Source organism: Pipra filicauda, unplaced genomic scaffold (genome assembly GCF_003945595.2).
Source record: "Pipra filicauda isolate LSUMZ 115617 unplaced genomic scaffold, ASM394559v2 scaffold103_size3290846_pilon, whole genome shotgun sequence".
Lineage (NCBI taxonomy): Eukaryota > Metazoa > Chordata > Aves > Passeriformes > Pipridae > Pipra > Pipra filicauda.
In genome coordinates this window covers 19,655-44,517 of record NW_024103474.1, presented here as the reverse complement: position 1 = coordinate 44,517, position 24,863 = coordinate 19,655, and the positions used below count along the sequence as shown (strand labels likewise).

Here is a 24,863-nt window from a genome sequence, read left to right as displayed (position 1 = left end):
TGAAGAGACATGTGGTGCATGGAAATTTTTTACCACACATGTAGAGAGCAGAAAAGGCTCTGGAATACATTTTTGTTTTCCCACTTGTGGGATAGCATCTATTGGATAATGATGATATTAGAACTGCAAAGACACGTGCCATTTTGGAACAACATTCCAATACTCCTTAACTATGCCTGAGGGAAGGTGGTGAAGCTTGGTGTTTATTTTATATAAGAGTGGGTATTAGTTAAGTTTGATAATATGACTTCAAGAATATTTTGGATTCTACTATTTGCATTGTTTTTTTTTTTACTTGCATGTATTCAACAAGTGTAAGCTATCAGTGTAAGTTAATAAAACAAATTTCTATCCCCTTTTTTAAGTCTGGACTTCTTTTATTCCAGAAATAAATAGAGTATTATCTTAAATATCCTAAACAATCAACATAACCGCTCACATAAAGTAAGAAATAAATGTCCTTCTACACACTAAATATACAAACACCATTAATTTTACTCTGCACTGCTCTCTTTGTTTGAAAGCAGAGAACTGAATTCAAAGAAAAAGCCAAAAGAGAATTAAAAGTAAGGTATAGTGATGTGCAGTCTAGTATGAAAGTAAAGCAAATGTCAAAAAATCTAAGTGAAGGCTATACTGAAGAATGTTAGGATGAAATTCACCTGTGTCTTTTAAATATTTAACTTCCACAAACAGCAACAACACATATTCTGCAGTATTGCCAAATGACATTTCTCTCTACACCAACATACAAAAGCATATTTATTTATTTCTATATAAGCTAGTAGTTACACTGAGAAGAATGTTTGTAAACATAGCTACATAAAGTACATTAAAATAATTAATGAAACTAAACATAAAACTGCATGAATAGTTGATAACCAAGCTATTTTTTAACTTGCCTGCCAAAATTAATAACTAATAGAAGTCTTAATTTAATCATAACATCGAGGAACCTGTCTCTAAATGCACTGGTGTCCTGCCCCTGCTATTCCCATTCATAAACAGCTGACAGAGATATGGAAAAGTTACTTCCAAGTACTTTCTACCACAGTCTTTAGACCAAAGCTGGTTCTAACACAAGAGTCAATTTTTCTATTACATTAATATGCACATCAGGAGAACATAAAGAGGGGAAAAAAACAACTTAAGGCACTATACTTTCAGTACTGGGCTACTAAAAATGCTTGCCTCTAACAATAAACAGAAAACAGCACGGAAAACATTTCTAATTTTCCTCACTTAAGCTTTTCCTTTTGCAGTTTCACAGTGAAAGCCAAAGCAATGCACCATTCTGGACTGCAGTTACACTTAAACTTTCACAGACATTTTAAGAGTAGCAGCATCTCCTTATCATACGCTTCCCAACAAATTTTCATCAGGGAGATAAGCAGCTAAAACATGGCTGAAAAGCACTCAAAAGTCATACACACTTTTTATCTTCAGCTAAACTTCTTTCTTATGTTTACTTAGCAAAGTAGATTTGGGGGCAGGGAGGAGGAATTGTACTGCTTTGTATCTACATTATAGTACTAGTATGGTGTTACACTCCTCTGTCGTGCTACATCATAACCCCATGGATACCCATTAATTTCCCCTTCACAGTTTTATTCATTCACATATCTGTGTTGAATATTGTTTCCTCTGTGTGGTCTTAATTTCCTAACATGCTGAAATAAACCATGACATGAAATAAGTCATGTTATGTTTAATTTAGGACCTTATAATTTGAAATATGTGGAGTAGTACAAAAATAAATAATGGAGATTACAGGTTTCACCTGATTCTAAAAAAAAAACAAAAAAACCACTCAACTTTTAGGAAAAAAGAACATTAGTGTCCAGAGATAACTTCGGAGAACAGCAATCCCTCCTCCATAAGGCATGACAACAGGCCACAGCTGCAAAATAAATTCACTGTCTTCTCTTTGTCACTGCAAGCTGACTGCTTCTAGTAGCTTGGTTATTCTTTTACAGTAACCTCAAGTGGTCTGGAAATGTTTTCTTTAACACAGACATATTTTACAGGTGTGATATAGCTAGCAAAAAGCATTGCAAAATTACACCTGCAAAACAAAAATGAAATTGCATTTTTGGGAGATTAATTAAAGAAGCACCCAGAGAAATTGGGTAGTTGAACACAGGTTCTAGGATGCAGAACAGGAGAGCACATATATCCTGACTTCCTGATTACCTGCCCTGTGCACCTCTCTGTAAAACACAGATTATGCACAAAAATGATGAATTCCCATGGAAGAATAAGAGATGTTCTAACACTCACTCCCTCAAGGGCTCTGTTAGTTGTGAAGAGCTGGTAAAGAACACCAACTGACACTGTGGAGCAGCTCGTCCTCGGGCATCCCTGGTGTATCCCTCAAGGACAATCCTTGTAATGCAGCACTGGATGCCAGTGGAACCAACAGCAAATGCTTCTGCCTGGGAAAGGAAATAGCCTGACACTGTACCCTGAGGATAAAAAAACTTTGGCTTTGTTAAACCATGTATGTGTCTGTGTAAGAGAATTCCACAGTCAACAGACCTCCACTGAGAAAGTCCTGCCACCAGATGTTTAAATCAAGGGATTGTTAGTGCACCAGCTGATCTCAATTGCTGGTGGTGGTAGTGGAGGCGCTTTTGGCTCTCCCCTTTGAATTGGTCTGTTGTCTCCCTAGGTGGGGCTGTCATTTTTATAATAGATCATTGTATTTCCCAGTAGGAGGCCCACTATCGTGGTCCAGAGGAGGATGGGGAGAATTAAGCTCCTGTTTAATATTTTGTTGTTATGTCATATCTCACAAATAGCATTGTTTTACTCTATACTCCATGGAGAGATCTCATACTTAGGACTTATATGGAAGAAACAGAATTTTCAGATTTGCTTACAAAGAAGAGCTTTAGCTTATAAGCCCATGCACGCAAAACATACAGAATTTAGGAACACTGCCAGAGATCTGACATGTTACAAAAAAAAAATAAAAATCATAGTGCAGTGTATGTGTGGTCTACTGAACTGAACGAAGGTCTGGTAGCCAGGAACAATTCAATTCCTCTGCACTTAGCTATACTGTATGGCTAAATACATTTCAAAACAGTTCTAACCCAAATATCACATACACTATATATGTACTTCACGGAGTTAAAATTTATCTAAATGAATTCCAGTGTGATGAACAGAGATGCATATTTGTATTCTCAACACCTAGGTGCATTTCTGGAGAAATGCACAGGCACAGAAGTAGGAAATGCACAGTCTGAAATTAATGTATTGCCTAATTCTCATGCTGAAAAATAAACTTCAGTAAAAAGTTTCATTTACATTAAAAGTAGCTTTATACCTCCAGTTATATGTAGAGTAAAAACTACAGAAGCACTACCTCTCTACCACACCAGAAGGCTTCAAGAATATGTCCATTATGGATCATTTATAAATTATCAAAATACTACTCTATAAATAGGTAGGTGATATTGCCTCAGATTCAATGCTGTTTGATTTGCACAAATTGTTATTTTTAAATACCGCTTTAGTTGCAAAACGTGGCATTATCAGGAATTTATAACATTATCATACATTCCATTCAGATATTTTGCCTCTAACCTGTTTACACATATTGACAATTCCAATGTATGTTGCAGCTCTTAGGGAACTCATTTATCACATGTACCATATGCTGCAATGTTTCTGCTACACCTGGAGTACATAGTGTAAATTATGGACTTTTTTTAAATCATGGCAGGAATCAGAAACTGAGTAGAATTCTAGTATAATGCAATAAAAACTTAAAGTATGACTATTCTCACAGAAAAAATATTTTCAAATATTTGAAGTAATTAAAGCATAACTTTAATTTTTTTCTTCTATTAAGCATTGATGATCTTTGTATTCTGTCTTTATATGGATAAAAAACTCAGTTTGTTCCCCATTTGTTAAGTATTCATCACATATATGTTTTTTAGCATTCAAGTCAAACAACAATAGAATAACACGAATGTATTATTTAGGACTCTTAGCAAACACTGTTCATGGAATAAAATAAAGCATAACTTGTCTAAGAGGACTTAATCCATTAAAGACATAGGAAACCAGCTTAATTTGTCAGAATGGCAGCCATTAACTCTGCAAGGTTATGCAAATACAGCAGATGATTGAGAAAGTGCAGGCCATCCCTACTGTGTCAAACATAAACAAACTCTGGATGAAGCTGCCAGCTAACAAATTTGTTGTGTAGAGAAGCCAGGTAAGGAAACACAAATACTTTTATCCTTTAAATAGGAATAATATAAATAATTCTACAAATGTTGTAAAGTTTGTGAAATGATACAACTACTTGTGTTCTAAATAGCTAATATGTTTCTTGGTCTCTGAGGTTCCCAAGAGGGAGGAAAGCTTCAGAATCTCTTGACACTCTATCTGTGTAGAATTGGCATGTCAAATGGTAATTAGAGACCTATAGGAAGTACTTAAACACAGGCTAAGTATAAATTTAGATAAATGAACAATTTTGCTAATGAACAATATTCCTGACATGGAAGACCTTGGATTTTAAAAGTATGTGATTTTCCTGACTCCATCAGCTCAATAAGTGCTTTTAAAAGCAGTAATTCCTGAACCTATTAGACAGCAGCAGGGGGTTAAAGGGTCTCTCACATCACTGAGAAACAAACACCAAATGTATGTGTGTGCATGTATGTGTTTCATAGATGTAGACAGACAGAAAAATAGATGAAGTTCTTCTAAAACCGAATGAACAAAACTCTGAAGTGAATCATACAGGTTTACAAGTCAGTACATCACTGTAAGAACTTCAAATGTGCGTCATTGCTCCCTATTGCTGTTGTTATCTGGATCTTTAGTGCTTGGAGGCCCTTTCTTCCAAACATGAGTGTGGATAAATACTTAGTCAAAGAACTTGTGAAGAGGCAGAGTGTATCACCTTGGGAAAGAACATGAATACCTCTGTAAGAGCTGCTGATAAGCATAAACTAGGTCATTAAAAGAAATACAGAAACATGTAATTCTCCATGATTACTGTTTATGAGGGAGAGGAGAAAAGGAGAGAAAGAAGCACCCAAATTAGTTTGAACAATAGTGTAACAGTCAGATAACCCAGATACACAGGAGAAGATTACATTGTACAGGAGTAAGATCATCATGATCTACTATGTAGCATTAGGGAAAGAATTAGGCATAAATTTCATTACACTAAACACATGTGCAACCAGTTCTACAATTCTGTTATTTGGTTGTTTTGCCTGGAACAATTTTTTTTCCAACTTTGAAAAAAAAGAGGCTCACATAACTAGCCACATGATCCCCAAAGATGACTACAAATAGCTTGGAGGTAATTGCTATATATTAGGCAATATATCCAAACAGAAGGTCAAAGAGAAGATAAATTGTGAGAGAGCGCTTGAAGCGAGCTGTAGCTTTCACTGGGTAGTTTCAGAAGGAAGACAGAGGGAACAAAGTTGTTTACATCCTCTGTTTTTTCAGTACTAGAACCCCCCTTAACTAAATTTATCAGTTCCAGTTATCATTACAGCTGAACAAACCCTAGTGTACCTCTTGACCACTGACCTCTTCTCTTCTTTCTACTTGTCCACCTCACTTTTTTTTTTTTTTCAGCTTTTACACAACTACAGCAGAAAGAATCGTTCTAAAGCTGAGGCTGGTGAGGTTTTTCCCCCAGCTTGCTCTACCCTTTCTGTTTTCAGCTTCTGAAAATGGCATTTGCTCCCACTCTGAATTTTAACTTTATCTTTCAACACTACACATACAACTTACATGAACTTTTCCATACTGTCAGGAAAAGCCATCCTTGGATCTTTTCCTTAGGTTGGTCCCAGTTGTGCAAAACAGAATAATTTGCTACCCTAAGAGCTAAGAATGCCCAGAACATCACATATAATCTACTAACAGTCCTGCTCTCAGTGGGCTACAACATGAATAAAAATATAATCCACACAAGATAGTTTGTCTACACCATACAAAAAAAAAATCTTATCAAATATATTAATGCATTTTTCCCCATTAAAACCCTTAAATATACTGTTTGCCAAAGTAATCCAAGATAAACTCTTCCTTTTATAGATTCATTCCACTGCTTTCTCTCCCTTGCCCCAAGAACTCAGTCTACATAGTCCCGCTAACAACTTTTCTTAAAAGGTAGAAAAAGATATGGACCCATAGGAAACACTTCTCTGAAGTTTCACTAATGAGGAAGCAGATCTTAAGGCTCTTGCTGCTATTGGGCTCATTTGTATTTTTTATGAGCTGATGTACTAGTGGGTAGAAAAGAGACAGACTCTCTACTGGCAGATTAACCAGCCCTTTAAGGGTGCCTGTTATTAATTTTGGTTATTCATCTGCACATCTGTCTCTGCCCAACTGTGTCATGACTATTGCTTCTTGCAGCTCACTTCATTTAACCAGAAGCTTTTCACCACTGAAATCCATCAGCTCGTTTTGTTCTCTTACAAGATCTAAATTCTAGTTATAAACTAGCTGAAGATCAGATCGTTCATTTCCACTAATGAGAAAAAAATGATCTCTGATACTAGAAATTTTAATGTAATAGTTATCAACCACATTTATTCACCACATGTTACTGACATGATAGTTCCTGACAACAGCTGGCACCTCTATTATTGTCCCTAAGAAAACATGCTAACCCCAGTCTCTCCCAGCTGTGACTCTAAGGGAGCCAGTCACACTATTAAAATCTCTGAAGGGCATACAGCTTAAACCCTCCAGTGCTTTCAAATTGCATGGGCATTTCCCCTGTCTTCCAATGGAAGAAAAACTAGCTTGTGCCAGATTTCAGACAACAGATACTTCGTTCTCCCTGGAGAATATTTCCTTTTGTTTTGCCAAAGCTTGTCCCTCTTAAATAATTCTAAAGGACCAAGGCATATGATCTGTTTCTTTAATGTCATCACTTTCATTTTCTAGACTTTAACAACTGACTTTTGATTGTTACTACCACCTGCCTACAAAGTTTAATACATTAGCACTTCAGAAAGAATACACAGTACATTACTGTGCAGTTCATTTAAGCTCTGCTCCTGTCCCACTACTGCTTCCTTAACTTAGGGAACTATAGGAGTTTCCTCAGGCTTTCCGCAGATTTAGCAAGTAGGAATCTAGAAGCCAAGTGCAAGCTCCTTTGGCTCCTGGAAACTGCTCTTCTTTACCTTGAGTGCTATAAACTCTTGCCTATAAAAACAGAAGACTGCCAATATACTCTGTATTTTCCATGCCTGCTTCTGTTTTGAGACCTCAACGTGACTGCTTTGTGATTCACCTGATCAAGAAACAAGTGATGTAGCAGCATTTGGATTACAACACATCAAATATATTCTGTATGCATTTACGTTTGCTTTCACACAAATTCTGTGTTAGAAGTATTTTTGGTCCTTCCCATCTATGAAACATGCTCCAACCACAATGATCAGTGTCAAAAAAAATCACTTGGTACAGAAATCTGTTCTTTATGAGGTAGGATGTCAGCTCTCAACATGAATCTTTTACCTGCTGTTCATTTAATCTGCCACTATTCTTATCAGTCTAAGGTTCAGTCACCTGAAGGAATATAACTGAAGGAGATTTTCTTCCTCTTAGTTTTGCCAGATTTACAACAATAGAGTGTTTTCCAAATCAATCTGTTTTCCCTACACTCTCTTTAAAGAAACTCCCTGCTTGCTTTATGATGACAGAATAACACAGAAAAAAAACCCTACCACTACTAGATTTTGTCTGTGGATTTGCATGTACCTAGCCTTTCAATATGTCTCTCAATTTATTTTTGTAATACCTAATAACTATTTAGTCAAATTTGATTATTTACAGAGCTTTAGACTCATGGAGCATAGATGGAAGCAGGCACACTGCAAAGCTCTAACCAACAGCAGATTCTCACAAATCCTACCACACCACGTCTCTTTTGGGCCACAGCAAATACAGACAGTGTATTATGAACCACAGGTAAAACTGTCAGTGTGTCCAGTGCATTAGATCAGTCCTAGGGCTGACTTGCATAGAATCAAAGAAAATAAACAGATACACTTATACTATCTCAAAAACTGCTTTTAAAAAAATTCAGGGTAGGAAAGAAGCTGTTTCCCATAAAAGTAGGCTTCCAGTAAAATCAATAGAAAAATCTGCAGTGAAAGCCATTGGCAATGAAGTAAAAAACAAATGCTGCTAATCTGCTATACAAGAAAAAGAAAATAAAGAGTGGACTGGCTGTGGGGAGAAACACCATCATACATTTAAATTAGCATTTTGTTAACTAAGTTTATTTTTAAACAATTATTGAAACTCAGCACATCATTTGTGTTCTAATACCTTTTGAACAAGAGTAAAGGCACTGTAATTTGGCTTTTGACAGCTAAATCCACAACAATGTGGACTGAAGGTATGAAATTTGAAGACATATGAAAGACTATAATCTACATTAAAACATTAGCTTGTGAAATGATTGCTTCCTTTAACTGGGGTTAAACCTTTCTTTAGAGGTACAAATCGTTCTTTAAGCTAACAGAATTTTAGATTCATTCAGCGCTCTTTAAAAAATTATTCTCAGATTGTTCCATATTGGTACCTACCTTTCTGCCTTGACTTTCCACAGCACCACTGAACCATTTGAGAGGCACTGAAATAACCAACTTTTATTTTGATCAGTAAAATTCTACCCTCCACTCCACGTTCATTTTATGATGGGTTCCTTAGATGCCCACTTTCAACAAGAGAGTCAGTATGCACACCAAAATATGCCAAAATGTTGAATGTTCTTCATCAGACTCCTGAGTAACCCAGAAATAGCACAAAAATATTCCTAAATTTCTGTCCTCAGACCTTACTTCCCCAAAGGAATGAGCACTGTGAAAAACACAACTTTCATTCTATTTACATTTTAAAACACACACACGCATAAAACCAACAACAACAAAAAAGCACAGTTCCCCAGGGATGTACTTCTGTAGCAGTGGGAATCAGCATGCATTACTTTATAGCAATATGTTCTGCATGCTTAGCTCTTTAGTATATAAAGTCACTTCATCAACCCAATTATTTCTTTTTTTTCCTGTTTTTCCCCCAAAGTAACTCTAAACTAGTTTAAAACACCTTCATTAGAGAAATGATTCAACAAGCACTGCTGCAAACCATGGAAATGTAAAAGCTGTTAAAAATGTATTAAATGCTGTCCATGCCACAAGGGTACTAGTGTAAAATGACCTTAAGTTTAAAGGCTCCCTATGAAGGCAGAACAGTAATCTGCTCTGCTTCTCCTAATGAATAACAAATGGGCCTTCACAATTCATTTAGTTCAGTACAAGCTGCCATTACAACCCATTTTGTTTTTTTAACTTTGTGGTAATGTATCATCTTGCCTGACTCTATGTCATCTTCTTGAAGGTCACCAAAGGTATGTAACTCCACTCTCAAAAATGAAAAAAAGAAGGAAGGAAAAAGAGATATGACAAATTTTGACAAAGCACTAACCAGTCCATTCCAATATACCATATCACACAGTGAGGCTCATACTTCCTACACAAAAATGCTTCCTGAATTGTAAAGGCAGGCAGAAAATCACTGAAGTCTTCAAAAGAATTCTGTTTTTCAGTTAATAACTAAAGTACAACAATATCTGGGGAATAATTCTTTGGTTCTCTATTTACTTTCTCTTTATTTTTGTTATGCCCTAAAAAAAAACACCTGAACTGAGCATTCAAAAAGGAATTAAAAGACCACGAATATTTATCTTTATTTCACAGGTATTTAGAAACATGTATTATGTTGCCATGGACAATTAGCCTTTTATCCAATTTTAGTTGGTAGTTTAACTCTCCCACCCTAAGGTTTTAATTATCCCCTCAGTCTGCATGTTCAGGCCTCAATTCATGCAGCTGGAAATCTGCCTCAGTGATGTTATAACCTTGTTAATGTAACAAAAGAGGAGTTTACTTAAAACTGTACTGACTGTGGACTTAAGCCAAATTTACTTGAAAGAGGAAAGAGACTGTCAAAAATCCTACAATAAACACAGAAATGCAGTTCTTTCATAACCTTCACCTTAATTCATATAGACAAGCAATTTACATGTAAGTGGATTCATATGGCCTGTGAGGGGCCTCCTCTCCGGAGCTGGACTATTCTCCATATCCTACCCCCATCTTTAACAGAAAAGGCTCCAACAGCTCACTTTACAAAAAAAGGCAGAGTATCTGCAATCTTTTTTAATCACAATAAAACATAATTAAGGTAAACATTTATAAAGCCAGTCAGTACCAATAAAGGTAGCATAATTTCACAAAGCCAATTTCACATAAGTTCAGCCAGTCCTTTGTCAAATACATATCTTAAATTCAAAAAAGGTTTTATTTGAAGAGTGTAAAGTTGCATTTCTAATGAGGTAATAGGTACATTAACCTTAAGTGGAAGTTGCTTGTCATATACCGATATTCCCCATTCATTAGTTGCCAAATTACAGTAGGGATTTCCTAAATTCATCTGTTAATTAGATTCATTTTTAGAGTAGGTACTACCAAAAACCTACATCAGATTAAACAAAATATCCTACTATTGAAGTGTTGAAGAGAGATTATTCTGAGACAAAAAATATAAATTCTATTTCTTAATACAACTGTAAAAATCCTATAGGTAATTTTCATCCTGACTGGATCTTTGTACTGTTTTTTTAAGACAGGGAGGGGCAGTAGTGGGTAGCTCGGTACACATGTATGCATAGCCACAAGAACCAGAAAACATTCTGTTTTCATTTCACCAGGTTTCTTTCAGTTGTTGACAAAATAATCCAGGTGAGCAAGGAGGGTAACAGGCACTAGAAAGCAGTCAAGTTTCTTTCATGCCTGTTGCAGATTTAAACATATTTCATTAGGTAAAAATCCCTTTCTTTATGCTCATGAATGTCAGAGTATTTTCCACTCTGCTAAGAGGGTATCAGGTTGCTGGATGTCAGATGATGATCTACCACACTTCTTGGGCTTCTGTTCTTTAGGTGTTACGTAATAATCTCTACTATTTGCTACTGAATTCACACTGTCCCAACACCAGCTCCTGCCCTAAACTTCACAGCCATGAACTGCTTACCTTTTGTTTACAGACCTCACAGAAAACTAAAAAGTGTTTCTCAGGATAGTCATACGAGACCTAGATGAAGTTGTCCAGCTCACAAAAAATACTCATAAGTTATCAAACCGTAAATCTCCTAAAGAGAGACAAGAAAATTCTGTATTTTGAATCTTTTAGTGGGAAGGGAGCAGGGGGAAGGAAGGAGGTCTGTAAAAGTTCAGTTTAATGTAAGAGTTCTTCTATCAATTGCATCACTCCTTCCTAACCAGCCTTTGGGACACAACTTGCCATAACCTGGAGACAGCTGAACATAACTACCATGAAGCCCCCTCACTGCTATAAACCCTTCCTTTGACATTTTCTCCTCAGTACCTATCTCTGTTCCCTAACATAATAAAGGTCAAGGAGGTTGAAAACCAAAAGAACACAGTAGCATATTTAACGACTGTCTCTGTTAGACCAAGCTACATTTTCCCTCCCACCTAGAAGATGAGAACCATGGAAGGCAGTCTTCAAAGAATGAAAGATAAATTTGTTGGGAAGCAAAAAAGAATAATTCATTATAATGAGAATTATTCTAGCAATATGGTGATCAGAAGTCTGTGTGGCCTAATTTTGGTCAGAGCTGAATGCAACAGTGATAAACTATATGTTTGAGGGAGGAGTTGTTAGAAAATGTGAAGTGTTTAACCACAAAAAAAGTATTTTTACATTTTTAATCTAAGCCAATAAATCACAGTTCTTCCATTAGTATCTACACATTTACAAAACTAAATCTGGATGGGTTTTGAGAAAATCACTACTAAATAGGAGGGAAAAAATATACCAAACCTTTCACTTGCATCCCCCAATATACTTTTAAATACTAAGATTCAACACAATAAGCATAGCAATCCTATTAGGATTATGCAAGCTCCTCTACAAATGTAACATATCTACTTACCAACAACTGAAAAAATCTTTCACTAGAAATATTCTGCCTAAGTTTGTGCTGTCACCAAGCTTTTGTTTCGCCTTGAAAAGTTTATCTATTGAGTTGAAGCCACTTCACCCTAAGGGAGCAAGCCAAGGTGTCCTTTTAAGGTGATGTTTATCCTGAACACAACAGTTTGACTATAAGACGTAGCACAGACATATAATGTACCTTCTCAGATGGGGCTTTGCTTTGCTAAGATGCCCTGGTACACTGCACAACAGTGTGGATATAGCCAACTTTGTTCACAATCAGAGAAAAGTGATTGTGATGAGCTCATCCTAATTTCCACTGTCATCACATAATTCATGATCTGTTAGTCTCTGCTAAACAGCAATGTGGTATTGAAAGGAGAGGTGCTGGTCCTTAGGAATTTGGTGCTTTAGCACATTTTTGTGTGCTCTGCCGTGTTTTACCAATTATATTTGAAGAATTCTCTTTTTATTACAATGTTTCCACATTCACATTGTTTAGACAGTGCTGACAGCGATAACAAAACACATGTTTTTATTATTATCCTGTTTATTATAGTTACAATTGACGGCCAATGAAGAATGGGAGCCCATTATACCTGGCACATTATTAATAAAGGGGATTGATCAGCCTTGTCAGGATCACACTCTAAATCAGTAATCTATACACAGTTCAGTGGGAGGGCATACACCAGGACAAGTGTGCCTCCCTCTCCAAAAGACAACCTCTTTGACTCATTTCAAGACAGAGGTACAGAACTGTAGGAGAATAAATTCTTACAGGTGCCATTATATTGGTTAGAAAAAAGAATAAATGTTACTTATGTCCTTACAGGCAGAAGGGCTGCCCTGTGAGCTCACACCTTACAAAGCATGACAGAATGCACACGAGAGACCAGTAAGGAATGCTCTTGGACATGAGACTGCAAAACTTGAAGCACACTTTGCACCTTATTACACACAAGAGAACTCAACCAGAGGAAACTAAACAATAGGAATTTAGACGTATTTTTCCACAGCACACAGAAAAGTACTTGTTTTCTTGGGAACATGGGGAGGAATGAGGAAGCACAGGAAGAAGGCAGCAGTGGATTTACTTCACAGTACCTAAGGATTAATGGGAAGGCAGAGAAAGGTAACCAAACCTTTCCCTTCTGCCAATAAGAAAACTGTTCCTGTTTGATTGCTTCTGACTCTGTTCTCTCCTGACTTTATAAGACCTTTTCCTTCTAACAGAAAACATCACATATACATTTCTAAGCACATTTTATATTTTATGGTTTTTATACAATATTAAAAAATAATCCACTAATTTAGTTTAAATGATCCAAACCTTTAAATTTCTTTGGTTCTCCATTTTCAAAAATCCAAGTTTACATTAAGTTCAGCATTATCCCACCAGGGAGACCCTCAGCTCATAATTCCTAACCTTGAATTGCATGGCCTGGGTCTCAAGTATGCAAGATTTGCCACTGGAAAAAGGAGAAAAAAAAAAAAACCTGACCCATCATATTTTGAGGTTTAAAATGCAGAAACATCTGCTAGAATCATATTAAGCTGGCTGAGGTTAGGAACATGGGAGCCTGCAGTTGATCAGCATTGCCCTAGGTGTCACAGAGGCCAATGGGAATTACACTAAGAGGGTTTCAGTAGACAAGGGCGTAATTCAGTCAGCGTGAAAAAAAATCCATGAAACAGAAGCCTAACTTTTTTTTTCTTTTTTTTTTTTTTTTTACTTTCAGCCTCCTACTCCTTCCTTTCTGACTTTAGAGCCACTTGCTCTTTGGAGTGTATTATCAGAGGTGGAGGCCTCTACATTCCCATGCTGGCTGAACTTCAAAACAAATGCCATGCTATTTCATAATTTTTATCATCACTAATTTTTTAGCTAATAAAAGCATTTTTAAGGTAGATTTAAAACAGGGTGTTTATATAGCTTTGGCAAGATCAGTAATTTCACAATATAGATTCTTCCTATATTTGTTGTTCTGTCAGTAAAACGTTTTTATTTCTTGTATTTTCTTACACTAAAAATAAAAGAAATTGTGCAATAGAAAACAGACAAAAAGTGTTTTATACTTAGTAGACAGCATATACGCTTTTTTTTCTTTACCTAAAAAATTAAGATTGCTAAATTGCCCAGTAAGTTACCTTTAGATAAAAATTACAAACTTCATTTTAAACCACACCTTTTCTTTGTAAGATTTCAAACTTGAATTTTCATTCTTCAGGTTTTTTCAGCCCTCATCCTTTTGCCACTGTCTCTGTTTCACTGAATACTAACTTACAGTTCCATCTCAGTTTTATATACTGTCCTTTTCATCACTGTCCCTTTCTAAATACTATTCCATCTCTCATGAATTTATAATTCTACATATCAATACATATTATAGATTAGACTTGTGTATTTTAACCCCTAACACATTTATAAATTGAAAAACAGAAGAGCATTTTAATTTAAAGAGATTGATAAAAGAAAAAAAGGAAAGAGAGGAGAAATAAAGGTAATGATTTTCAACTGCAATTGTTTCTTCAAATTTTGATTCACATTACAAAAGACTAGAATACTCTGTATCTCCAAGTTCTTCAAGCAGTTTGAGACACCTGTAAACCTGAAGCACTGTTAATCCTGTCTGTCTTCTATGTGGTTCAATCACCAGAGAATGTCATGTAACTGTCATATCTCACTTTTAACCTGCACTTTAAACCAATTAGTTTGTCACTTATATCATCTTGTAAATCCACTTACACACTGTAGGGCAACAGAAGATGCTATTCAAAGCATGGCCGTTGATCTTTCCACAGTATACTAGTTGACTTATAACCAGTTCTTAATAAATAAATAAATAAATATAGTTTAGAAATCATCTGATCATTAACTATGTGTGTTTTGGTGTAAGGGTGCAATGTGGCAGGAAAGAGCTGATACTTCAGACAGAAAATAAATGTTAGGAGCACTGGTCAATAACAAGAGTCAAAAGATATATAAAGAAGTAGCCATTTATGGACCTCTTGTCCATGAATTTGTCTAACCCCTTCTTGAATCAGCTGATGCCTCTGTGGAAGCAAGTTCCAGAAGGTCACCAACCAACCACTCTGTAAAGGAGCACTTCTTTCTTTTGAATCGATCACTGATTAACTAGAGCAAGTGCCTGATGTTCCTCATGCTGAGAGATCTGGCAAACAACAGCTCTACATTCAGTTTATACCTTCCTTTGAGATTCTTCAAACTTCAAACATATCCTCCCCCTGCCTTACCCTCCCCAGAGTCAAAAGTCTTTAAGTATCTCCCTCATAAAGCAGCTGCAGGGTTCCCTCTTGATCTCTCTACCATTCAGGTTCTGGGGAAAGCACTAAACCCCTAATAAGTATTGTAGAATTTCCAACATAAAATGTTTGTGGAGCACTGACTCTTATTTTTTACTGAGGTCAGGTACCACAATGGGTGAAGAACAATGGCAACAAAATTGGAAAGCAAAGTGCACTACTAGGATACAGAGTGGGAATTATCATCAGCCTCCTTCTGTCTGGCAGGTGCCTCAAACCGTATGGATCTTAGGAACCTGGAAGATCACTTGTACAACCAGAGAGTCAGGAGATTAAATTTCTATATTTTCTTGGGAACATTGTTTATGGAAGTACATGATGATTAAGCCAAAATGCTTATGAAATGAAGAAAACAAACTAGACTCATTTTCTAGCCCAGCAAATATGCTAAACTACTATAACCATACTATGTGTTGTCAGGAATATGGTTGAACTCTTCCTGGTTTGCCTTCAGACAATGCCTTTGTGACTTAAGAAGAACTGCTGCCTTTCCATAAGAGAGAGGAAGACGATGTCTTCCTGCCAGTGAAACATTTTGAAAAGGTTGTTACTGCACTCTCACTCTCTAAAGCGGACAGGAAACACGGGAGAGGCTCCAACTGTCTTTGCTAGGATACCCATACAAAAGTAGACCAAACACAGCCTCTCATATCATGGCTTGCAGAAATCCTAAATTGATCTTACTCACCTTCAGAAGCAGCTGACAATCTATTTTGAAAGTCAATTATGACTGAACAAAATGAAGAGAAGAAATGGCACGCTTGCTTCCCACGCTGATAAGATTTCAAACATTATGAATCTTATAAAATAAAATCAAAGCATACTATCCTTTAATCTGAACATACAAAACTCTGAAGGGGGTAGGAACTTGGTGACACTCATATGTCTTTAAGAGAAGCACTTTCCCAAGTAAACAGCTCACTCCTATTCTCACAGAGAGAAACATTTTATTGCTTTGTGCCCCTTCGTTGTTTACAAAAGAAAAACATCTTTTCATTTTAGTCAAGAAAGCTTCTGTTCCAGAGAACAAAGCCTTCATTTGGGTTTCTCTAATCTTTATGATGTTTGCAAGTTGGTGTCAAAAATGTTAGTCAAGGCATGCTGTGTTACAGGTCTGTGGGGCAAAAGAAGTCACAAGAGACTTTCCACCCAAGTTAGAAGGAGACCACATTACCATTCTAACTACTTCCTATGGAAGTCACAGTTGTATCAACATCCTGCTGTTTTGTTTGTATTTAACTTGGGATATGACTCTCTACACTCTCAGCATGAATCCTACAATTAAATGGAAGCAGTCCACAGGTTACTAAAAAACAGTCTAGTGTTCTGCATTTGAAATGGTACAGTTCTTGAGACAATCAACTTGCTATCTGAACACGTTTATAGTATACATTACCACAGCTGAAACAAGTCAAAATAATCTTTCTAATAAAATTATGAAAAAAATAGTAAACTGCTTTCTGAAAATTATTTTTTCTTCAGAGCTTTTTATACACTATTCTGTTATCTAATCTATTGAGTTAAAGAATCCTTGTTAGAGAAATTATCATAGACACCTTTTTCCAAAAATAGGTTGTATTAGAGTTGGAAAACTAAAAAAAAAAAAATATTTAAAATTATCCTTCTTTCAAAAGAATACATTATTAATAATCTGAGAAATCTGACCCTGGTCTGTTTACCTAAACTTCCATTCAAATAGACTTCTTTGATGTCAGGCATCCACTACTGATTTAGCCTAGAACTATCCCCAAGGTAGGTGCTGGCTCCTTTTAGAATATACTAGCATTTAAAAAAGGAGCGTAAACTAAGCAACTTGGTCCCCACCTTTTAGTTAAACGCCTCAGTTTCCACTGTAGGCAAGAGAAACGATGGTCCTTGCTGTCCTTTCTGCAAAGACAGGGGGCAGGGGAAAGCACTGCCTGACTGTAACACAGGGAGCAGGCAGGGTCTGCAGGGAAGCTCTCCTTTTAAGCGGTTTTAAAGAGTGAGTTCCACGCATTTCAAAGAGCAGTTCCAACTTTAAATCACCTTGCCAATTTCTCCTACCTTGCTATATTGCTTTCCTCAGCCTTGCTGCTGTATGGAAGAACCCAAAAAAAGGAAATTAACTTCATGATTCCATGCAAGCAGAGTCCCTGCAATTCCAGCAGGGATTTTCCCCGTCAACGAGCATCATGCTTCTTGCCTGTGTTTGCCCTGAGCAGGTGAACTGCATACATAATTACCCTGAAACATTCCAGATGCACTGGATTTACTACTCACACAGATTTCAGAAGCCCTTCTCACCATTGCTGTACCCACAGCAATGTGCAAGAAACCACTATCCTGTAGGTGACAGAACCTCTTAGGGTGGAGCAATTAGGACATAAATAAAGGAAAACATGTTGAGTTCCTCTCCCTTTCCCCTCCCCAAGTGTCAGGTTCAGAGGGTGATGGATGGAAATAGTAATAGAAGAATGTAAGGCAGGGACATGAGCTGATTTGTCCAGGTGCTGGAAACACGTCTAGATTCTCTGGACATCCAACAACCCTTGTCAGAGCAGCAACTCCTGCTGAGCTGCTACACAGATGTGAAATCCCCAACTTCTACTCCAGTAAAATTTATTGATGGAAAAAAGGGGTATGTCTGCAGAAAACCAGATGAATGGTAAACTTTCTTATACTTCTGCCACTAGTACTTCATAAAGCATTTTGACTTCCCTACAAACTCCTACTCTTTAGTTTTCCTTTTTTTTTTTTTTTTTTTACATTTTACACAGTCTTTCCCTTAGGCTGTGATCCCTGACATCCAGAATCCATTCAAAGACCCTCTTCAACCCTGCAACATCCTCGAAAGCCGATATGGAGACTTTTGTATGCTATTCCATGCCTGAAGTTCTTGCACTACAAGGCGGGAGGGGACCAGTCAGACCAGGGGACAGACAAATGGACCAGGCACGCTCTCCTCCCAACAGGAGAAGCTTCCTCCTTGCCCTGTGAAGCTGCTCTTACTCGATTTTTTGAATCAAGCAGCTTCAGACCATGGTCTTGCACCCAAGACTGGCATCTAGTGGCAAATGCAAGTGCCCTCTCCTTGTCTGGCAGAGCAGCTGAACCACTAACCCAGCAGATAAAAGTACAGTGCGTGTCCAGCACTTCTGCACAGAGTGGCAGCGGGTGGGACTGAATGTCTTGGGGAAAAAAACATTTTACCCCCTTCTTCCCACAAATATTTCATCCTTCACTATACACAGGTGCTGCTAAATGAATAAACCTACTGAAAACCAGAGATAAGCAATATTCATCTATTATTTTCAGTGAAAAAATGGTGAACATACTTAAACAAAGGAAGGGATGTTTAATTTTAACCTGTCACTGTATACTGCAAAACCCAGTTTAAAATATATATTTTTGGACAGCACAGCCAAGTTCTATTCTTGGTATAGACTAAAAAGACTAGTAGCTGATTATTTTACTATAAGATCTTTAATGCTTCATTATTAAGTAATCTGATTTATTCCACAAAAGGGAAAATACATTTTCTTCTGGAAATTTGCAATGAATTTCAGGGCAGAGTCACTTCCAACAAAACTGATTTAGCAATACCCACATGTGATGGCATGAACTCTATTAAAGGCAAGGAAATTGCCTTTCAAACTCTTGGCGAGAATTTCATTAAGGATACTCTGAAAGCTTCAGAGCACTGAGTGTACTTAGTTGACAGCTGAAGAAAACACTCAGTAATCAACAGCTGAATCTCAAAAAGAAAAATTCTCAGATCTTCAAGTTAAAATATGAAGTTCAGTCTTTCTGGGGATTAATTACATGGTCACTCACTAAGTGTAGTGTTCATCACAGGTAACTTAAGTCACTGAAAGATTATCAAATTAATGCACATCCATTGAAATATCTTTCTCTTTTAATCTTGTATTTAAACAGTAAATAAACAGCACAGGAAGTTCACTTAAGGATTTTCAGCCAAGGAAACCCCAAGTTTTGATAATAAAGATGGGGGCAGGGCTGAGGGGGTGTTGGGTTTTTTTGTTCTGTTTTTAACTTTAGTGGTTGCAGCTCAAAGATAAAATGCATATAATTTAAAACTTGAACTAACAAAAAGGGTGACAATAATTTTTATATCTTTTCCTTCACATGCCATTAGACTTTAAGAAAGGTCAAACTTTATATCTTCCAAAGGGAAAATAATTTTGACCATTTCTAAAATGATGATAAGTCCCATAGAGTAAAACCCACTTTCCATGAGGGCAGACATTTAGTTCATGTATATACGTATAAAGCAATTTTAACATTATATAAATACTCATTTATCTGTCTATACACCTACCTAATTTTGTTACAAGCAGGTTTATGAGTTTTGAAAGGAACCACCACATAGGAAAGGAGATCTGTAGGAAAGCATTGTGGACAGCCTGTGGTCATGAAAGTATGCTCCACAAATATGGCATTTCAGAAACATCTGAAAAAACCTCCACTACATCACAGCACAAAAACTTCTCCTGCCCTCAAGCTCTTCATATTACAAAATGAATAAGCTTTTCTAGGCAAGCCTTGTGAAGTTCTCAGTAGGCTGTGCTCCTACTTGTGGACTTTCAGAAAACAAAAACACTGTCTGGAAAAAGTAGACTTGGGATATATTTGTAACTACCAAATTTTAAGTTCGGGCCAACTGAAATATTTTTATGGATGATAAATACTTTTTTTTTCTTAAAAAACCACTAACATGCCTTTTGTCACATTATGCAATACAGATCTTTTTAAACTATCACTTATTAAAAAAATAAAAAGTCCATTGATTTTTTTCTTGTGCTCAGAGACAGAAAGAGCACAAAGCAATAAGACAATTAGGCAAAATGATGGATTCGAACACATGTTGCATTTTCCTGTTAACATCTACACGTAACTTCCACTAATGTCAGGATGAGTTATGAGTGCACTGCTAAAATAATATGACCATAACAAAAATATTTCCTCCAGAACTAATATAGTAATATTTCTAATAGACATTTGGAAAAAAAACCCACACGTATATTCAGAAAGTAACATGCAAATGCAACTCCTCCAAATGTACTACTTTCTATTTAAAATAAATGTCATTTTTTCACAAATTGGCATCGAGTTAAGAAGAAGCTGATGTTATCAAACTACCTTTCTTTTAAAAGGTACTTTGCTAGTTTCCAGTTCAAAAAGATCAAGCAAATATGAACAAGATTAAGCTGCTATCCATTTTTATTCTAAACTTACTTAAATAACGGAATGCATATGGGAACATGTAATGACAATTGAAGAAGTTATCTAAAACTGGGGCCAGTAAATTAAGATGGATCATGACAATGTCAGCCAGATGGGCCTAGAATGCAGAGTTATGGTTGGAACTTGAACTTAATACAAGCATAGGAAATCATCATGAACGTTCTTAAACACTCAGTTCATGCCTATTTAACTGGAAGCTAGCAGCCAAAAACTGTAATCACTCAATACTGCTTTTTTAAAAAATGATAAATAGAAATTATGGTCAATGCTTCCAATTAATAAATTATCTTAAAATGTCAGAGATAAGACACTCTTTTAGTATATTATTAGAACACAGAATTATCATTATTCTGTCTTTGGATGTCTGGGTCTTAGTTAGCTTCTACGATCTAGTTTTGAGAAGACCTTGGTCCCTTTTTAAAAAAGCAATATTGAGTGTATACATAATGCAGCAGTTTCATGAAGTTTGTTTGTCCTTCACTTATTTCAGTGAGCACTTTGAAAAATTAAACTACTGTAAAGTAATATCTGAATTATTTCTAAAAGATGTTTACTAATAGAATCAGAGAACAGTTTGGGTTGGAAGAGACCTTAAAGACGATCTTTTTCCAAGCCCCCTGCCACGGGCAGGGACACCTTCCACTATCCTAGATTGCTCCAAGCCCCATCCAACCTTGCCTTGGACACTTCCAGGAGTGGGGTAGCCACAGCTTCTTTGGGCAACCTGTGCCAGGGCCTCACCACCCTCAGGGAAGAATTTCTTCCTAATATCCAACTTAAATCTACTCTCTTTCATTCTAAAGCCATTTCCCTCTGTCCTATCACTCCATGCCCTTGTAAAAAGTTCCTCTCCAGCTCTCTTGTACCATCTTCAGGCCCTGGAAGGTGCTCTAAGTTCCCCTGGAGCCTTCTCCTCTCCAGGGTGAACAACTCCAGCTCTCCCAGCCTGTGTCCATAGCAGAGGTGCTCCAGCCCTTCTTTTGACACAGCCCAGGATACAACTGGCTTTCTGGGCTGCAAATGCACATTGTTGGGTCATGCTGAGCTTCTCATCAACCACTGTATCTATTAATTTACGCACCTAAAAAATTATGCATCTAATGGATACATGTGTATCTATCATTTTATGTTGTTTAGCATATCTTATTAAATAATCTGATAATAGTATTTACATTTAATTTATACTTAAGAGCAGTCATGTAGCCCTTTCTATACACAGAGCTCAGAAAAACAAGTCTGTGCTTTTTGATAGAGTACTCATGTTGTTAAAGAGGCAGTAAAAAGAAAAGCAAATATGATCACATAAATTTCTGTAATTAATCTATTTGTTCTCTCTGTTTATTAATATTGTGATTTTATATAGGGTTTTTTAGTTCATTAACTCTATTTTCTATCTCCTAGACCAGCAAAACCATCCTGACATCTCATAGCCATATTCTGTTCTTTCCATCTCACAACATGAAATAGAAGTTCTGTCTGATTCCATCTCCAACAGTTCTGTGCACTTAATTGAAAAAGTCACATTATCAGAACTAAAGATTTTTTCCTCTATGTTGCTCAATATTTATGAATTATGATTTCAAAACATAAATTTTATGACTAGGACAAAAAACAAACATGGACTTGAGGAAACAGACCAAAGCACTATACAGAATATAGATGACTGGCACTGAGCACCTGAGTTATGACAGGAGAATGAATATGTACATATAATAGAACATCAGAAAACTAAAATAATGTATCTATTACAGAAAATAATATCACATACTGCTCTAATTCACATGTGATTCCATTTTTCTGTGTAGCTATAGACCTCATTAAAGTCAGAACCAGAAATTCTTTAGATAACACTGGAAACATTTGTGCTTCCACTGCAGTATTTCTGCACCTGTATTACATGACAGCTATTCTCAAAAATTTCTATAAAACTCTAGTAAGCATATGACTCCATTTCCACTTTGTTTTATTTACAGTAATGTTATGAAAACCATTATTTCTGATTATTTCCCTTCCTTTAAAATGCAAAGATAACTATAACAATCTAGCTGCAGTTATGTTATGGCTTCCTCCCTCAAGAAAATGGTTTCAAAATGGCAACTGTGAATTTTCTTTGCTAAATGTTAACTACACACTTACCAGCCCAGCCAAGTCATTACCAGGTTCACTCTTTTTGCCAATTTTAAAGATATCAGAGCTTTAATGTCCCATAATTATAGATATTTACCTTTATTGTGCAGAGCAAGTTAGATTTAAACTATATGTGTATCTTCCTTTTTCGTTCTGTACACATATAAATAGTGATTAAGTGTATGCAAAGAGATTTTTGTTCATTTGGGGGAAGGTTTAACCAATTATTCAATGCAATAAACTTTGCACCATCAATATAAAGTTAATAAGCCCCTTTCCTCTAATTTGACACTAGCAGAAGTTCTAGCATAGAATTCCCACTGAGAGATGGGGCTTTAGATCCTTGATTTCTCACAGAATTTACACACTGCTGGTATTTTTATTTGCATGTAGCAAATGACAACTTTCAAAAATTCATCTCATGTAAATTGTTGAGTACTTCTAAAAAAAAGCCTTTTGCATTTCCATGCATTAAAAGGAATTTAACAGTCTTAGATTCCTAGTCCTATATTGAGACTTAAATATATGCAGAGAAGAAAAAAAAAACCACACACGCACACACAAAAACACACAACCTTCTCTTACAGCGAAAGCAGTAATTTCATTTTTTTCTGGAAATTAGAGAAATCAATGTACTTACTTCATTTCTAGAATTTCTTCAAGCTGTTTCCTTCGCTCTATTCTCAGGTTGGCCAGATGTGCTTCTTTTTCAGCCAAAGACTGCTGTGTTGAGGCAAGACGGGCTTTGGTAGAATCTAACTCTTGTCTAGTCTTTTCCAGTGCATTCATCAGCTCTTCTACCTGAGAGAGAGCACTTTTTAAGTTCCATATTCTTTACAAGAAGTAAATCTGAAATCTACATAAATACAGGGGAAAAAACACACTGAAGGAATTATTTTATGTAAATGGCTGTTCAAATCTCTTCCTATCTTAAGTGTTTTAAATTAAAAGAAACAAGAGTGGTCTTTCAATACCAAAAAAAATTTAATGTTTCCATTCATCTATTGATTAATAAACAATATTTATGAAGAGAAGAACTAACACAGATTACCAGAAACCTATTTAACCTGGGTCACTGCCACATAAAGACACAATTTATAAATATTTCCTGCAACATTTGTATTATTTAAATTCAGGGTAGTGGTATCTCAGCATAACATCGATGTCAGAAATTTTAGATAATGATACAGATACATATTTACTATAAAAGTGTCCAGGACAATCCATGTATTTTCCATCAAAAAATGCACACTCTTCTATGCAGAACAGGTTGCCCAAGGAAGCTGTAAACTCTCTAGTCCTTGGGTATTTTCAGATCTTGATTGAATGAAGCCTGGAGAATCTGACTGAACTTTGAAGTTAGTCTTGCTCTGAGTAGAGGTTTAGGCTGCATTGCCTCTAGTGGTCCCTTCTGACTTAAGTATTCTAAGATTCTGAACTTTAAAGGTCTGTTACTGCTCTAATAACAAAGTTATTTTCCTCATGACAACTGTGAGAATCTCCAAAGCATGAAATGCAGGAAAAGTTAAGGTGATCCCACTCTTTCCTTAGCATGGGTAAATGTTAACTGGATGCAGGATAAATTGCTTATTGCAGGAATTCAAAAAAATTTTGTCTTTGGAGAAAACAAAATTCAGAATTAAAAAAAAAAAAAAGGTGTATGACATGATCTATCACATTATTAAAGAACACACTAAAGAATAGAGACTATACAATGACACCTGTACACCTGTCTGGCAGCAGAACCTTTGCCTGTGGGGTAAGCTTATTCGCAGGACCAGAGAGCTACAAATAACCTGCCAGTTAGGATTAGGAGGCCAGTAGGATTTCCCCCTCTTCAAATGATACAGTTTACATTAAGAGCTGCAAGTAAACAACACAATTTTCTTTAATGAGATAGAATGATTTAAATAATTAATGTCCTATTTCCTGTATTTTCTTTGTCACCTCCTTTGTCCAAAAATTAATGTTTCATAAACTAGAAAACACTTCAGAAAGAACTTCTAAATAAAATAAAATGGCAAAGAGGATATATTCTATTCATCCACATTATGTAAGGCATTGAAAAGGGTTCAATTTTGCTGTGTATTGAAGAGTCTGACAAAATTCCACTGCACTCATGTAAT

General features: G+C 36.2%; 1 protein-coding gene across 2 annotated transcripts in view; it reads right to left on the bottom strand.

The window, feature by feature from the left end:
• LOC120322701 (ERC protein 2-like) overlaps window positions 1–23,535 on the bottom strand; it is a 208,417-nt gene extending 184,882 nt beyond the window's left edge. For both annotated transcript variants that reach the window (XR_005562539.1, XM_039378706.1), the window contains exon 1: window positions 23,378–23,535. Coding sequence is in view for 1 of the 2 variants with exons in the window: in XM_039378706.1 (XP_039234640.1) it covers window positions 23,378–23,526 (149 nt within the window). In the remaining variant the exon portion in view is untranslated. The remainder of the gene's footprint in view (window positions 1–23,377) is intronic.
• Window positions 23,536–24,863: the final 1,328 nt, after the last annotated feature.